Genomic DNA, 17,262 nt, shown 5'->3' on the forward strand with positions numbered 1-17,262 from the left:
GTGGCACTTCTAATTGTGATACAGTAAAATCAGGTAAAGCAAGAATTAATAACTATTAACCAGCTGGAGTCAGAGATTTTGCCCTAAACTCTAGTAACAATAGTGGTACTGTTGCTTGAGCCAGATCTGCTGGCATGTATCTGAATATAAAGATTCCAGAGGTCTTCTCTAAATACTGTAGTGATAGGGCTGGGAAGGTGGCTCAGTTGTAGAGTGCTTGCCTTGCATGCATGAGGCCGTGGGTTTGATTCCTCAGTACCACATAAGCAGAAAAAGCCGGAAATGGCTGTGTGGCTCAAGTGACAGAGTGCCGGCCTTGAGCAAAAGAAGCTCAGGGACAGTGCCCAGGCCCAGAGTTCAGGCCCCATAACCAACAAAATAAATAAATAAGTACTGTAGTGATACTAGATTCTACATGTTGAAGTTAGAATCATAGAGCTTTTTCAGTGCCATACTATGTCTCTCTGGAAGAATATCAAATTCTCTGCTAGAAGATACTGGTCTGAAGTCTTGGGGCATACTAAATAGCTATATGTGGCTTTATTCTTTGGTTATGAATGCATTAAAAATTGATTAAACATATTATTCTTCACTAGTGCAAAGCACTGGAGTCTTTTGTATAAACATCACCATCAGCAGATTAGCTGCTGAAATAGCTTTGTGATGATTTTTATCTTCATTGACCAGAAGTTTCTGTGAATGTCTTCATAGCTTAATAATATGTCAACATTAGTTATCAACATGTTGATATTGCATGTCAACATGTTGCAGTAACCCATAAGCCTCTCAAACTTTTCAGGTTTTGATCTTTACATCACAAAGAGATAAAATCCCAACAGAAGAGGGGCACCAAGTAACTCCATACAGAATTACAGAGATACAAGGGGTGCTGAGGGAAGGAGGTCCAGGCTCTAAGTACAGTAAAATGAGGAAGCTGTTAGGTTGTGAAAAGGGGTAGCTGCTAGATTATCTCACAAGGAGCAAGGTGCACTTCCAAAAGGGCAGGGGTGAGGGTGACTTGGATGGCCCTGTTAGGAGGTGGGGGAATTAGTAGGCCATGAAGGCAGCATTGGGTTATTATAACAAAGCTGATTCCCATCAGTAATGACATCATTTGAATATGCCAATGTATCCTTTCACAGCTTCTTTCTCTCTCTTTCTTAGCCCTCTCCCTCTCTTCCTCCTTACCTCCCTTCCCTTCTTCCTTTGGATAGCGGGAAGCCTATAGCTCCCCTAGTTCATGTACATGAGAATGTCTGAGTACTAGCAGATTCCAGAATAAAATACCCACCTTATCTCACCATTTCCATTAGCCACCAGGGTCACCACAGTGACCTTCACAGGTCACCCTGATGAAAGGGAACCCTTTCTGAAAACTGCAGTTTATGGATTTCCTAGGCTTGAGTAAGTAAACTATATTAATGACCAAAAGAGTTCCTGGGCCAGAGCTTGAATGACCTTGACCTTGATCTCCATTTTGCCAATAATCACTCTCCCATATCTTCCCCAGAGAAGGATCCACCTGATCTCTCCAAATGGCCGATTCCACCTACTACACATCTCATAACATAGACAAGCACTAAAAAGTAGACACAAGCCTTACAAATCATCCTAGAAATTTCTGGACCTCTGTGTCTGCTCATCTCAAATGCACCAGTGGTCAAGGCAGGGAGTGCAGTCTGGGCCTTTGATTCCTGTTATAATTTATTAATAGGTATTAATTTTTTGGAAGGGAGAGAGAAAGGGGGGAGAAGAAAGGATAGGGAGAGAGGGGGAGGAGGTAGGCAGGAGGGGAAGGAGGAGAAAGAAAAGGAGGAAGAGAAGGAAGGGGAAACGGGAGGGGAAGGGGAAGAAGGAGGAGAAAGAAGTGGGGAAGAGGGAGAGGGAGAATATGTTCAGAAGCTGAATTCAACTGGATCTTGGAGGACACAGGAAAAAGGAAGAGTAGATCCAAGGCAGGAATATGGGGTCTTCACACCGAACTTAGTAATACTCAACCCAAGGGGAAGATTGAGGGAAATAATACTCTAGAGAGAAGCTGAATTGAATTCAGGCCAGGCTTTCTTCAGTTCAGGTCCAGAGATGAGAGTTTATAGGACATACTAAGGACAGAGACAAATAATAGGAAGGTAGGGAGGAGTTAGGGCTCTAGCTCAGGAGATATCATGAACACCGTAGAGGAAAAGGAGTCTTCCCCCTACAACCAAGACCAGGTCTCAGTCCAGGCCTAGATTTTCCCCTCCCCATCCAAAAGGGCTCTTCATTGTGCCCTCTCCATACCCTTTCTTGCCCTTATTCCCTCTCTTCCATTGCCGTCCTAGTCCTCCCACAGCTGGTCCCCATCCCAGCCTCATTCTCTCCTGGGCACCATTGTTCTGAAGCCCACCACACCCACCCTCCACCCCATCTGTCTCCCAGCCACGCCTTCAATCTCCCACCCAGACACCCACGCCCCTTCCTGCACCAGCACCCCAACCTCCATGTGCAATGGGAGTCACCCACATGCTCCCTTCTCTCCAACTCCCCACCTCTATTCAACCCCAGGGAACTCTCCAGAGTCCGCAGGTGCCACAGCCATGAGATCTCACGAGATCTCGCCTTCCCCTATCCTCTTCCGTTCCCAGTGAACTGTCCAGACTCCGTGCACCTCACAGCCTTGAGATCTTGGGAGAGCTTCCCTCCCTCCATCTCCCCTCTGTCCTCCCTCCGTCCCCCCTCCATCCCCACTCCGTCCTCCCTCTGTCCCCCATCCGTCCCCCCTCTGTCCCCCCTCCGTCCCCCCCTCCAACTCCAAGGAACTTTTCAGATTCCCTGTGCACCATATTCACAAGACCTTGTGACCGCTCCCGGGCTGCCATCCCTTTCCAGCCTCAGGGAACTTTCCAGACCCCATGCGCACCACGCCTACAAGGTCTCAACAGCTCACTCTCCGGGGAACTTTGCAGACGCCAGAGCGCCCCATCAGGGAGATCTCGCGAGAGTTCGTGGAGAAGAGACTTGAAGCTGATTGGTTGATTGTAGGGAGCTGGCTAAGTCCCTGTCAGTTTCCGTGTTCAGAGGTGGCCGGCCGCGGTTGGGGGAGGAGGGCTGCGAACACCAGGAGGGGCCGTGTGCAGAGGAAAAGGTAGCTTCGAAGTGTTTCCTGCCCTTCCTCACTGGGTGACCTTGGCCTTCATCCTGTCACCTCTTCCTTTTCAGGTCCCTGTTGGCTTTCTGTGTGTCTCTCTCTTCTCCTAGGACTTGAACACAAGGCCTGGACGCTGTCCCTTAGCTTTATTGCTGCAGGCTGGCTCTCTACCACTTGAGCCACAGCTCTACTTCTGGCTTTTTGCTGGTTAATGGGTGTCTCACAGACTTTCCTGCAGGCTGGCTTCGAACCACAATCTTCAGCTCTTGGCCTCTTGAGTCACTAGAATTACAGATATAAGGCATCAGCACTCAGCCCCAGTCGTTTTTGTTTTTATCCTTTTGTTTTGTTTTTGTTTTTACCTAAACCTGGGTTATTTAGTAGTGGAATTTGAAGGAAAGATTTTCTTTCCAGTCACAATATGCACAACTTAAGGGAATCCAGTGGGGGGAAAAAAAATCACACTAAGTAGTTTTAGACGGAAAAATACATAGAGAGCCAAGACCTCTGGACTTGGAGGTGTTGGGGGGGGGCGTTTAATAAGGTGCTTTCCTGGACATGGAGACCCTCAGGTGCTGGAAGAGAGGGTCCCTCCAGAAGGTACAGGGGTGTGCAGAAGGAGGTGGAGGATTACCACACTGCAGGACAGCATTCAGTGTCTTTCAGAGAATGGTCACTTGTGACCAACACAAGGTCTGTCACTCAAATTTACCTCAAGTTCCACTCAAAGAAACTGATGCTGAAATTTGGAGATAGAGTCGGGCGCCTGTAGCTCAGGCCTATAATCCGCAGGCTGAGATCTGAGGATCATGCCAGGCAGCAAAGATTGTGAGATTCTAACCTCCAATTAACTACCAGAAAACTGGAAGTGGTGCTGTGGCTCAAGTGATAGAGTGCTCACCTTGAGCTGAAGAGCCAGGGACAGGGCTCAGGCCCAGAGTTCAAGCCCCACAACCAACAACAACAACAAAAAAGATAGAAGGGGAGGCCTTGGAGCTGGATGTGGAGCCCCCACACCCAATATTTGGGAAGAAAGAAGGGTTCAAGGCCAATCTGGACTTCATAGAGACTTTGTGTCAAAAAATATTTAATAAGCTGCATAGAGTCCCTCAAGAGCTATTAAATAATAAAAATGAAACATCATTTGGTATTGTCCCGGACAAAGTATAGAAGGCAGTAATGGAATACTTAGCCTAAAGAAAGAATTTCAGAATCATTTTTAGGCAAGTCTGGGCTATATAGAGACTGTCTCAAAAATATTAAGTAAATTAAAAATCATATATATATATATGTATGTGTATACACACACACACACACACACACACACACACACACACACACACATCACTTGGCATTACACCTTGAAAAAATATAGAAGGCTTTCATGGAACACATAACCTAATGAAAGATTTTCAGAAATTTTCAGTCTTTTTATAACTTTGTGCAAAGGTGGGGGGGGGGGAGGGAGGGTGAAGAGTGCACTGTGGCTTCAACTGAGGGCCTTGGGGCTCTTGTTCAGCTTGCTTTTGGCTGGCACTGACATTCTACCATTCAAGACATGCCTCCCTCCAGCCCGGCTTTTTGCTCACAGGCTTTTTGGCCCTGGCTGGCTTCAAATCATGATTCGCTGATCTCAGCTTTATTTTTTATACCAGCCGAACATTTGGGTAATTTTGAAAATGAACAAGATTTTGCTAATAGTTAAAATGACATCCCAAACAGTGGCAAAAAAGGATAAAGTGAAACACATATTTTTGGAGGGGCTAGGATTGATTGCTCTAGTGTTGGAATTAGTAGGTATTTTATAGGAAGGGTAAAATGGGCTCTATATTCAAAGCAACTAGAAGTTTTACTCTCATACTTGGATTTGGTGCTAACTTTTTCACAGGAAGAAAGGGGTCTATTGTACTGATATGGGTAGATGTTTCTAGATGTCCAGAGCAGACAGAAGATATACTTGTTCTTTTTCTGCTGCCTGCTGGAGGTTGACACATACCAGATGATGTGAGTAAAACCAGTTGTAGGTTGGTCTGCCTGAGATAATATGGGCAGAACCATCTCATCCACAGCAACTAACTCGTGCTGTTTGGCTGCTACCACAGTTGGAGGATCCTCTTTCCCAGCAGATATGAGTAGAGACAGCTGGAACCACAGCAGTGTGAATCTGGGGCTAGCTGGGAATTGGGGATCAGAGTGGTCCCCTATCCAATATTGGTTTGCAGTAGGTACCTGGTGTCACTTATGACACCTCTCACCCCAAGGAATGGTGAGAAGCATTTTGGTCTGATTTGAGGATTGGTCCAGTATTTTTATGTACAGACAAGCAGCCCTCCCCAAGATTCCTGAGGCCTGAGCCAATAGAAGTTGGGCAATAGCAAGAAAGCATTTTGTACACTCACAAGTGAGTTGGTAAGTAGGATGGGGTTGGCTATTGGATTCTAAGCTCTCTTTTTTCCAGCTCTGTTTGCCAAGGAAGTAAACAGAGGTCTTTTTCTTGAGTCTCTTCCTCAGACAGGATCTCTATAAAGAACTCCTGGGCTTCTGACTGCTTCTTACCCCACTATCTCTGTCAGCCAGCACATCAACTTCCAGGAGATAGTGGAAGATCTAGACCCACCCCTAACTCATTACCAGGTAAGTGACACTAGATGAATCAATTTTACCTCTCAGGTTCTCCAACCAATCACCTTGTTCCAGAAGAATATTAGTATTTATATCCTTAGATGTTGTCAGGCACAAGTGCCCATAAATATTTTGCTAGGAACCCCAGGGGTTAATGTTACCTGTCACTAATGCAAAACATTAGATTTGAGACAGTCACAGGGAGTGATGAAAAATGTGCTTCAGTTCCACAAAGAAAATGCAAACATAGAGACAAACACAGACACACATGTGCACAGATGTATATACAAAAGCAGATATAAATACAAGTGCACATGAACAAGACTATACCCATATGGTCTGAATATTTGTATCCTCTCCCAAATTATCTGCAAAAATTTCATCCTAAAGGTAATGTTATTGGAAATGGGGCCTTTTCTGATATGGTACAGTTTTTTTTTTTTCTGTCTCCTCTTTAAAAAAAAAAATACTACTTTAGGGGTTTTGTTGGTGAGCTGAGGATTGAACTCAGGACTTTTCTACTTACCACAAAGTGTTCTACCACATAAGCAATGCCTCCAACCATTGTTTTTACTCATAAAACAATTACACCTTGTCAAACACTCTTTACACTATTCAGCTATTGAACTAACCTTGCATTCCCAAGATAAATCCCTCTAGCTCATGGTGTAGAATTCTTTCTGTGTATTACTGGGTTTGGTTTTCTAGTGTTCCAATAAGAGTTCTGTGTCTGTTCATAAGGATGTTTTCAGTACTTTTATTCTTTTGAAAATACAGGCCTCATAGAGTTGGGAAATATTTCCTACTTTGTATTTTTTTAGGAATTTATGGTTTCAATTGGGGGGGGGGCAGTTTTGGGCTTGAATTCTGGGCCTGGGCCCTGTCCCTGAGCTCTTCAGCTCAACACAAGAGCTCTATCACTTGAGCCACAGCACTACTTCCAGTTTTCTGGTGATTAATTTGAGATAAGAGTCTCACAGACTTTCCTGCCCAGGCTGGCTTTGAACCACCATCCTCAGATCTCGGCCTCCTTAGTAGCTAGGATTACAGGCGTGAGCCATCAGCACCTGGCTCAATTCTTTTATAATATTTTGTTAGAATTCCTGGGAAGCTATCTGACATGAGCTTTTCTTTTTGTTGTTTTTGTTGGTCGTGGGGCTTGAACTCTGGGCATGTGCTCTGTTGCTGAGCTCTTTAGCTGAAAGCTAGTGCTCTACCACCTGAGCCACAATGCCACTTCCAGTTTTCTGCTTTTTTATTGGAGATGAGAGTCTCATAGACTTTCCTGCCTGGGCTGGCTTTGAACCACGATCCTCAGATTTCAGCCTCCTGAGTAGATAGGATTACAGGCATGAGCTACCGGCACCCAGCTTTGACAGAAGCTTTTCTTTGTGAGAAGTATCTTCATTGTTTGTGTGTGTGTGTTTGTGTGTGTGTGTATGTGTGTGTGTGTGTATGTACAAGTGTGTAGGCACATGCCAGTACTGGTGCTTGAACTCAGGGCCTGAGTACTGTCTCTGAGCTATTTTCTCAAGTCTAACACTCTACCACCTGAGCCACAGCTCTACTTCTACCTCCTTTTTTTTTTTGCTGGTTAATTGGAGATATAAGCCTACTGTACTTTTTCTGTGTAGGCTGGCTTCCAACCATGATTCTTAGTTCTCAGCCTCCTGAATAGCTAGGATAACAGGCATGAGACACTGGCACTTGGCAGTATATTCTGTATTAATTAAAATCTCTGGTAAAAGTACTTTTATGTTTGTTCCTGAGCCAGTTTGTATCTTCCAGAGATCTCCAGAAAAATATGAAACTAGAAAATGTATGAGGTGATTTGGCTTATGTGGTTATGAAGACAGCAAACTTTCAAAGGTCATCTGTTGACCTATTATGCTACAGAAGTTTTTATAAGGCTCTATACTTCAATAAAAGTACTATGGCTTCAGAACCGGAAGCTAATCTAAAGTGAAGACCTGAGAACCAGGCCTAACATTACATTGTCAGTAGGCTGGAGAGCTTGAAGAGTGGGACAGGGTAGACATTCTAGCTCCAGGAGAGGGAAAGGATGAGAGTGATTCACTTTTCCTCTGCCTCTTTCATATTAAGTTGTTTAATGTGGCACACAATTCCCCTAACAATTATACATTTTTCCAGTCCTGGGGCTTGGACTAGGGTTTGGCCACTTTCGCTCAAGGTTAGCATTCTACCACTTGAGCCAGAACACCACTTTCAGATTTTTCTGTTTATGTGGTACTAAGGAATCAAACCCAGGGCTTCATGAATGCTAAGCAAACACTCTTCCACTAAGCCCCATTCTTAGCCCCACAATTATACTTTTTTTTTTTTTTTACTTTTTTTTGTGAAAATATGGTACAGAGGGGTTACAATTACATGGGCAAGATAATGAGTACATTTCTTATCAAACATTGTAGCCTCCTCCTTTGTTTCCCTTTCCCATCCCTTCCCATCCTCCCCACCTCCCCCCCCCACCCAATCCTCCCCACGGCCCCCCCACCCCCCCAACCAAAGTTGTAAAGTTTGTTTTCGACATGACCACTTGTACATCTCATTATACTTTTAATTGGTCTTGTTTTCTTTTTCTTTCCTCTTAATGAACGGATATGTGATTTAATCAGTTGAAACCAGAAAGTTAACAAACACCTGTTACTAAGATTCACTTCACAGAGATCTAGTAATCTAATCTGATTTTATTTTTCCATTGGAAGCTTGGAGCTGCAAAGGGGTGATCTGCCAAGAAAGGCCATTGATTACTTCTGACCTAGAGGAAGGACCCAGAGACCTTTCATACTGGTGTCTGTGGTCTGTGCCAGGATCTTTTCTGAGGTTTGGGAAGATGACTCTGCACCACACCTGGGTTGGTGACTTGGGAACATCAACTTTAACCAACTTTAACCTTGCCTTGCCTTTTTTGCTTTTTTTCCCACCAAGCTTGCCTCTGTGCTGTTTGCCTTAATTTTATTTCTGCTTCTTAATGATATTTTACACAGGCTTGAAAGGAATTCTTATTTTTGGAAAGACATCTAATTTGTAGGAATTTCACTAGATAACATTATACATATTTAATATATTACCATAGATATAATTTGTAGCATTTATGATTTGGGTTTTTTTCCATATAGCTGTATTATCCTTTTTTAACCAAATCTTTTTTTTTTGTCATGGGGGCTGAACTCTGGGCTTGGGCACTGTCCCTCAGCTCTTCACCCCAAGGCTAGCGCCCTACCACTTGAGCGACAAAACCACTTCTGGCTTCTTTCTGCTTATGTGGAACTGAGGAATCAAACCCAGGGCCTCATGCATGCGAGACAAGCACTCTACCACTGAGCCAACTTCCCAGCCCCTAACCAAATCTTTTTTAATGCAAATATATTTTCTTTTTTTCTGTTTATTTTTTTTGTGAAAATACTGTACAGACAGGTTAAAATTACATGGGCAAGATAATGAGTACATTGCTTATCAAGCATTGTAGCCTCCTCCTTTGTTTCCCCTTCCCCTCCCATCCTCCCCCTGTCCCCCACCCAACCCTCCTCCCCCCCTCCACCAAAGTTGAAAGTTCGTTTTTGACATAATGACTTGTACGTCTCATTGTTGCAATGGGTCCACCTGTATCCCTTGTTAAATGATTTGTTTTTTCCCTTCCCCTCCACAAATTATACCAACATGAAATACAGTGAAAGCAAGGGTTATACCATGGGGGAGGGACATACAAAGCAACAAAGAAATAATCTTATAAATGTGTTAGAAACAATCACATGAAAGAAAAAACAAACATTTGAATACATATCTTAGGGTTCATTTCCCTAACATCAACTTATCTGACTATTTCTGTTTGACTCGGACATATACTAGTTATTGCAAATAAGGGAAACATGGGACCTATGTTTCTTTGGGCCTAGCTTACTTCACTTAATATAATTTTTTCCAAGTCTTTCCATTTCCTAACAAATGGGGCAATGTCATTCTTTCTGATGGAGGCATAGAATTCCATTGTGTATATATACCACATTTTCTTGACCCATTCATCTACTGAAGGGCATCTGGGTTGGTTCCATATCTTAGCTATGGTAAATAATGCTACAATAAACATAGTTGTGCTGGTAGCTTTAGTATGGTCTTGTTTGAAAACATTTGGGTAAATGCCCAAAAGTGGGATTGCTGGGTCATAGGGGAGCTCTATGTGGAGTCTTTTGAGGAACCTCCATACTGCTTTCCAAAGTGGTTGAACAAGTTTACACTCCCACCAACAATGCAGTAAGGTTCCCTTCTGTCCACATCCCCTCCAGCATCTGTTGTTATCAGAGTTCTTGATTATAGCCATTCTAACTGGGGTGAGGTGGTATCTCAATGTTGTTTTGATTTGCATTTCTTTTATGGCTAGGGAGGTTGAGCATTTCTTCATGTGTCTATTGGCCATCCTTCTTTCCTCTTCAGAGAAGTTTCTCTTTAAGTCTTTAGCCCACTTATTTATTGGACAGTTGTTTCTTTGAAGATGTGTTTTTTGGGGATTTAATTTTTTGAGTTCCAGGTATATTTTAGATATGAGACCCTTGTCCATTGTATGACTACTGAAGATCTTCTCCCAATCCGTGGGCTTTCTCTTGATCTTGCTAGCTATGTTCTTTGCCATACAGAAGCTCTGCAATTTCATGCAATCCCATTTGTCCAACCTTCCTTTGATTTGTTGTGTTTCTGGGTCTCTATTAAGAAAATTTTGGTCTGTGCCAAGGAGACCTAGAGTTTCTCCTATTCCATCCTGTAATGTTTTCAGAGTGTCTGCTTTGACTCCGAGGTCTTTGGTTGATTCTGGTGCAGAGTGATATATAAGGATCTAGCTTTAGTTTTCTACTAGTTGTTAACCAATTTTGCCAGCACCATTTACTGAAGAGGCTGTCTTTCTTCCATTCTATTTTTTTTAGCTCCCTTTTCGAAGATTAGATGGCTATAGGTGCAAATATATTTTCTTAATTTTTTTTTGCCAGTCATGGGGCTTGAACTCAGGGATTGGGCCCTGTCCCCCAGCTCTTCAACTCAAAGTTAATGCCCTACCACTTGAGCCACAGCACCACTTCTGGCTTTTTTCTGATTATGTGGTGCTGAGGAATTGAACCTAGGGTCTCATGCAAGTGAGGCAAGCACTGTACCACTGAGCCAACTTCCCAGCCCCTAACCAAATCTTTTTTAATGTAAATATCTTTTCTTAATTTTTTTTGCCACTCATTGGGGCTTGAACTCAGGGCCTGGGCACTGTCCCTGAGCTGTGTGTGTGTGTGTGTGTGTGTGTGTGTGTGTGTGTGTGTGTGTGTGTGTGTGTGTGTGTATGTGATGGTGCCTGAACTCTGGGCCTGGCACTGTCCCTCAGCTCTTCAGCTCAAGGCTAGTGCTCCACTACTTGAGCCACAGTGCCACTTTCAGCTGTTTCTGCTTATGTGGTGCTGAGGAATGGAACCCAGGGCCTCATGCATGCAAGGCTAGTACTCTACCACGGAGCCACCTTCCCAGCCCCCCTTAGCTTCTTTTGCTCGAGGCTAGCATTCTACCACTTGAGCCACAGCACCATTTCCAGCTTTTTCTGTTTATGTGGTACTGAGGAATCGAACCCAGGACTTCATGCATGCTAGGCAAGCACTCTACCACTAAGCCACATTCCCAGCCCAAATGCTATGTTTTAAAGTATATGTTAGCTTGATGTAGTTATCCTACATTACATATGGATTTCAAAATATGCACAAACATACAATTTTGTCAGTTAAGAATATTTTGAAACCAAGCATTATGCATCTGTCTTTTCCACCTGACTTTATTTGTTGAAGCAGAGTAGGCGTGCTGGGCTGTGTGATATTCCCAGTACCATAGTCCTTGGGTAGTGTGGGTAAGCATCCCTAACCTTAGAATGTGAAACCCAAAATGCTCTAAAATCTAAAACTTTCTGAATGCCACCGTGATGCCCTAAGTGGAAGGTTCTGTTATGAAGCTTTGTTTCATGCACATAATTGTTTAAAACTATTTGTTATATATTAAACATACATGAGTTTTGTTTTTAAACTTGAACCTCATCCTCAAGATACCTCTTTATGAAGCAGGTATTCTAGAATCCAGAATCCCAGACACTTCTGGTACCACACATTTTGAGAAACTATAGTTTCAAACTTCCCCTGCCCCCATGAGGGCCAAGTCTGCTTTCTGCCTCCGCAGCAATCCCTTCCCAAGAAGGCTAGAATTAACTGGAACAGTTAGTGGATATAGAAAGGAGCCAGGGATCATCTGTTCCCTTCTTAGCACTGGGGCAGATGCTGGTACTGTAGAGACAAAGCTGTTGTTCTGTGACCTCTGAGTACAGAATAGAATTTGGAAAACTGCAGACTCACCTTTTAGTGCCAGAGCAGTGATGTCAGTCCTTTGACAGGTGGGAGATGGATTGCTCATGCTTGGTCTGAGAAGGCTGTCTTGTTCCCTACATGTTTCTGCAGCATCATTTTTGGAGCAGATTCATCAGGATGAGTGTGTGTGGCCCACCAAGACTGCTGGAGCTGGCTGTGCAAAGCCTGCTGAAGGATGAGGCCTTAGCTATTGCAGCTCTGGAGTTGCTGCCCATGGAGCTCTTTCCACCTCTGTTTGTGGCTGCCTATTCTGGGAGACAAAGTGAAACACTAAAAGCAATGGTGCAGGCCTGGCCCTTTGTTTGCCTGCCTCTGGGAACCCTGATGAAGGAAAAACAGTTTAATCAGGAGAACTTCCAAGCTGTGCTCAGTGGACTGGATGCACTGCTTTCTCAGGAGGTTCGCCCCAGGTGAGGGTGACATGGCTGTGGTCAGGGGCATGGAGGATAGGGACTTTGTGTGATGCTCTTGAGGAAGCCATTGCTGATGTCTCTCTTCTAAAAATGGGCCGCCAATTTAAGGCGCATGCAACTGAAGGAGCCACCAGATAGTGTACATGCAGCTGAAGGAAAATATGCCATTCTTTCTCAATAGCACTTAAACGTATGAAAAGCAGAGGCTGGGAGTATATCTCTATGACAGAGTACTTGAGTAATATTTTAGAAAGCCTGGATTCAAAACACCGCACTGTAAAACAAAGTGAAATAAGAGAGAGGAGAGTAAGGAAAGAAAGGTCCCAGGGAGGATCTTGGGAGTAGAGATCTTTCTAGAAGTAGAATCAGTTGGGAGAAAGTAAGACCCCTTAAGGAATGGAGCAGCTGATTTCTGGAGTTCAAGTCAGAGAAATGCTTATTGACTGTGCTCTGAGACTCCTGCTCTTACTTAGAATTTATTACCTTTTTTGCCATAGGCGTTGGAGACTACAAGTGCTGGACTTACGCAAGAATGCCCATCAGAACTTCTGGACTGTGTGGTCTGATACCAGGGCTAGTCTGTGCTCATTGATGGTGTCAGAGGATACTCGGCCAGTGAAGACAAAGAAAAAAGTGAATGGTTCCAGGATAAGGGCAGAACAAGCTTTGGTGCCTGTGGAGGTGTTCATAGATTTGTCCCTAAAGAAAGGCAGCTGTGATCAATTGCTCACCTCCCTTATTGAAAAGGTGAAGCAAAAGAAAGGTTTACTGCACCTATGTTGTAAGAAGCTGAGTATTTTTAGAGTTCCTTTGCAAAATATTAAGTTGGTTGTAAAAATGATACAGCTGGACTCTGTCCAGGATTTAGAAGTGAGTTGCACCTGGACCCTGTCCAACCTGGGGAATTTTGCTCCTCATTTGGGCCAGATGTGTGATTTGCATAGACTTGTGCTCTCCTACATCCATATATCTCTATACACATCTCAGGAAGAGGAAGAGCATTGTGTCCACCAGTTCAGCTCTCAATTCTTGAGTCTGCATCACCTCCAGGAACTGTGTTTGGATTCCATCCCCTTCCTCCAAGGCCGCCTTCACCATGTGCTCAGGTAAGTAAGGACTAGAGCTTGCCAGAGCAAGCCTTCCTTCATTACAGAAGCAATAGTGAGCATCTGCGCTATGCCAGACATGAGGCAAGAATGAGCAAGTCCTTGAAATCAGAATATTTTCCTATACCCAGGTTGGTATTACATAACTATCCCAGTAAAGGTACTACCCAAACGAAGGTTGCAGGTTGTCTCAAAGTTTTATATGGCCAAGAATACCACAACACAGGCTGGATAAATTATTTTAAAAATAGATTTATTTGGGTTCCAAGTTGTAGTCCAAATTTGAGGGGCTACATCCAGTAATGAGTATCTTAATGGCAGTTCGAGGCATTATGACAAAAGACTCCTAACTATGCTGGCCATGGTGGCATTTACCTATAATCCCAGGAATTGGGTGGCAGAGGAAGTAGTTTGAGTAGCCATAGCAAGTTTGAGTTTCAGTCCAGCCAGGGAGACAGTCTCAAAAAAATAAAGGAAGGAAGTGTAGCGAGAACTAGCCAAATCAGTTTTTATAGTGAAACTACTTTTGAGATAAGTCATTACTCCCAAGGATAAATCTGTAAAAAGTCCCATCTGATACCACCTCTGAATGTCTGAAATGGGGATTAACTTTCAATATGAATTTTTGGAGAGATGAACCATGTTGAGAACTATAAACTTAGATACATGCTAGTAACAGTGGCTTCCTTAGTAAACTATTTTGAATGATTTGGCTGTGAGGAAGTTAGTTTTGGGAATTTTTCCTTAGGAAATGACTCTTAAGATGACCAAAGTAAGTGGTGAGGCACTAAAGAAAAACGTTTCTATTTTCAATTGTACGCTCCTCCCAGCTTTTTCAGATTAATCCTCTTCCTTTAAACCGCCCTCAGATTTCCCACCTATACAGGATTGCTTGGAACCTAGATTAAAGAATGTGTTGGAAATGAATGATTCATATTAGGTGGAAGATCAGGAGTGAGGAACTGTAAACAGTGATAGGTGGCTTGCTGATAACACAAAGATGGAAGGTGGCCTCCGCACGCTGGCATCCCCCTTTGCACGTTGCTAACATTTCATGAATGTTTTATGGTAGCCTCCTCGTACACTGAGCTATAGGTAGCTTAGGCCCACGCATTGGCTAAAGGAAGACTGAACTGGAAGTGTGTTGTGTCTTTTCAAGTTATTTTTCCTAATATTGTTGTGTCTCAGAAAATAAAATTCACTGTGAAGTCCTTCCTTGCTTGAGATGGACGGAAGTTTTTTGTAAGCAATGTCTCATCATTATCCTGCTTTGCTCTCACAATACCTCGAGGTATATGTTTTACTCTGCTCAGCAGACGAGCAAAGGGAGTTCAAAATTTCATTCACTCGACCCAATCACACAAAATAATGGGGAAAGGGTTCCAGTCATCTTGGCCTGCTTTGAATGCCCCTTTAACAACATGGCATATTAGAAGTTGGCTATTCACTCAACGGCTGGATCCTCTCCACCAGCTTCCACCCACTTTCACCAGTCCCTAGCACTAATTGTTCTGTTTCTCTCCAGGTGCCTAATGAGCTCTTTGAAGATCCTCTGGATCACTAATTGCCTGCTTTTGGAATCAGACTTGATGTACCTGTCCCAGTGCCCCAACATCAGTGAGCTAAAGGACCTTGATTTAAGTGGAGTCAATTTAACTAGCATAAGTCTTGAGCCGCTTCGAGATCTGCTAGAGAGAGTCTCCACCACCCTCCAGACCCTGGGGTTAATTGATTGTGGGATTGTAGATCACCAACTTACTGTTATCCTGCCTTCCCTGAGCCACTGCTCTCAGCTCACAGCCCTTAAGTTATATGGGAATCCAATCTCCATGTCCATGCTAAAGAATCTCCAGCGCCAAAACATTAGGCTGATCAATCTAAGCTATATGCTGTATCCTGGACCATTGGAGAGTGACCAGGATATTCCCGGTAACTTCCACCTGGAGAGATTTGCCCATCTGCATAACAAGCTGAAATGGATGCTGCATGAGTTGGGGCAGTCCAATATGGACTGGTTCAGTAGCAACCCTTGTCATCATTGTGGTGACAGTACTTTCTATGACCCATAGCCTATCCTGTGCCCTGGTACTTGCCTGCTTAGCTGAGTGCACCTATCCACAGCTTTATTTAGCACTTGGACACCAAAGCTCCGACTATAAATTCTAGAAAAAACTTCAGAAGCCACAGTTGTTGAGATCTTAAGGGAGATGCATCTTATAGAATTAGAAATAGGAACATGAATTTTAGAGGGGGATTTTGGCAAGGGAGGTACATGTGGGAGTTTGCCTCAAACGGATGGTTGTAAAGAAATGACCAGCAATAAAAGGAATCTTAATATAAACCATTTGGTACACTTCTATAGTTTAGTCCTCTAGAATGTTCTAATTAAATTAGCAGTCACTGAGGATCTATGGTGTATACACACATGCTGTGCTGCACAAACTACTGCCCACAACCTCATGACACCATTTACACCATTCCCACTACACAGTTCTCTCTGAGGTATCTATCCCCTCCTTGCTTCTCTCTGTATCTGGTCAGTGGATGACTTATACAAGTAGCATTCTTAGAATCATGGTGCTAAGAGGCTGTCACTGTTACCTGCAGAGACCTGTACTCCCTTTTCCTGTTCCCTGGTGGATTCATAGCCTTGGTTCCCATCTCTTGGCTGTTAGGTATAGGACTTCACTGTGCAGAAGTAATGCAGCAGGTAGAAACTTCTAACATTTTCCCTAATCCTTTCCCTAGTCTTTTCTTCTTCTTTAAAATATTTTTATTATAAAGATACTATACAGAGGGGTTACAGCTACATGAGTAAGGTAATGAGTACATTTTCTATTGGGCATTGTTACCCCCCTCCTTTGTTTTTCCCCTACAGTCCCTTCCTTCCCCACCTCCCCATCTCTTCTCCCCCCATCCAAGTTGTAAAGTTCTTTCAACACAGTGTCTTGTACTGTTACAATGTATTGTTACTCATTGTACTGTTACAATGAGTCAACCCATATCCTTGTTTCAACATTTTGTTATTTCCCTTTCCCCCCCCAAATTAGAAAAATGTATATACAAGATGCAGAACACCGACATCAAATACAGTGAAAACAGGGGTTATACCCTGGGCGAAGAACGTGCATTAGCAGCTCACACATGTAATTCTAGATACTCAGACTGAGATCTGAGGATCATGATTCAAAGCCAATCTGGACAGGATGGTCCATGAGACACTTATCTCCAATAAACTACCAAAATGCTAGAAATGGACATGTGGCTTAAATGGCAGAGTGCCAGCCTGTGGAGCACACATTGCTATTTCTGAGAGGAGTGAATGTTAAAATTGTAAAATCACTGATGTATCTGAAAAATAGGAAGAAGTCTTAATTTTCTTGAGATATACCTTGTTCCAGCATCACTTAAAATAGACCCAAGTTGGGCTGAGAAGGTGGCTCAATGATAGGGTACTTGCATGAAGCCCTAGGTTCAATTCCTCAGTACCACATAAGCAGAAAAAAGACTGAAGTGGTGTTATGGCTCAAATGGTAGAGCACTAGCCTTGAGCTGAATAGCTAAGGGACAGTGCCCAGGCCCAGAATTCAGGCCCCATG

At 43.5% G+C, this 17,262-nt stretch overlaps 1 protein-coding gene across 1 annotated transcript; it reads left to right on the forward strand.

Moving 5' to 3' along the window:
* Positions 1-12,261: 12,261 nt before the first annotated feature.
* LOC122112852 (melanoma antigen preferentially expressed in tumors-like) lies at positions 12,262-15,732 on the forward strand. The gene is made up of 3 exons (XM_042685812.1): positions 12,262-12,554; positions 13,055-13,663; positions 15,189-15,732. Exons 1-3 carry the CDS (start codon positions 12,262-12,264, stop codon positions 15,730-15,732), a joined length of 1,446 nt encoding a protein of 481 aa, XP_042541746.1.
* The last annotated feature ends 1,530 nt before the right edge of the window (positions 15,733-17,262 follow it).

Source organism: Dipodomys spectabilis, unplaced genomic scaffold (assembly GCF_019054845.1).
Source record: "Dipodomys spectabilis isolate Male_0828 unplaced genomic scaffold, ASM1905484v1 ptg000095l, whole genome shotgun sequence".
Classification (NCBI taxonomy): Eukaryota; Metazoa; Chordata; class Mammalia; order Rodentia; family Heteromyidae; genus Dipodomys; species Dipodomys spectabilis.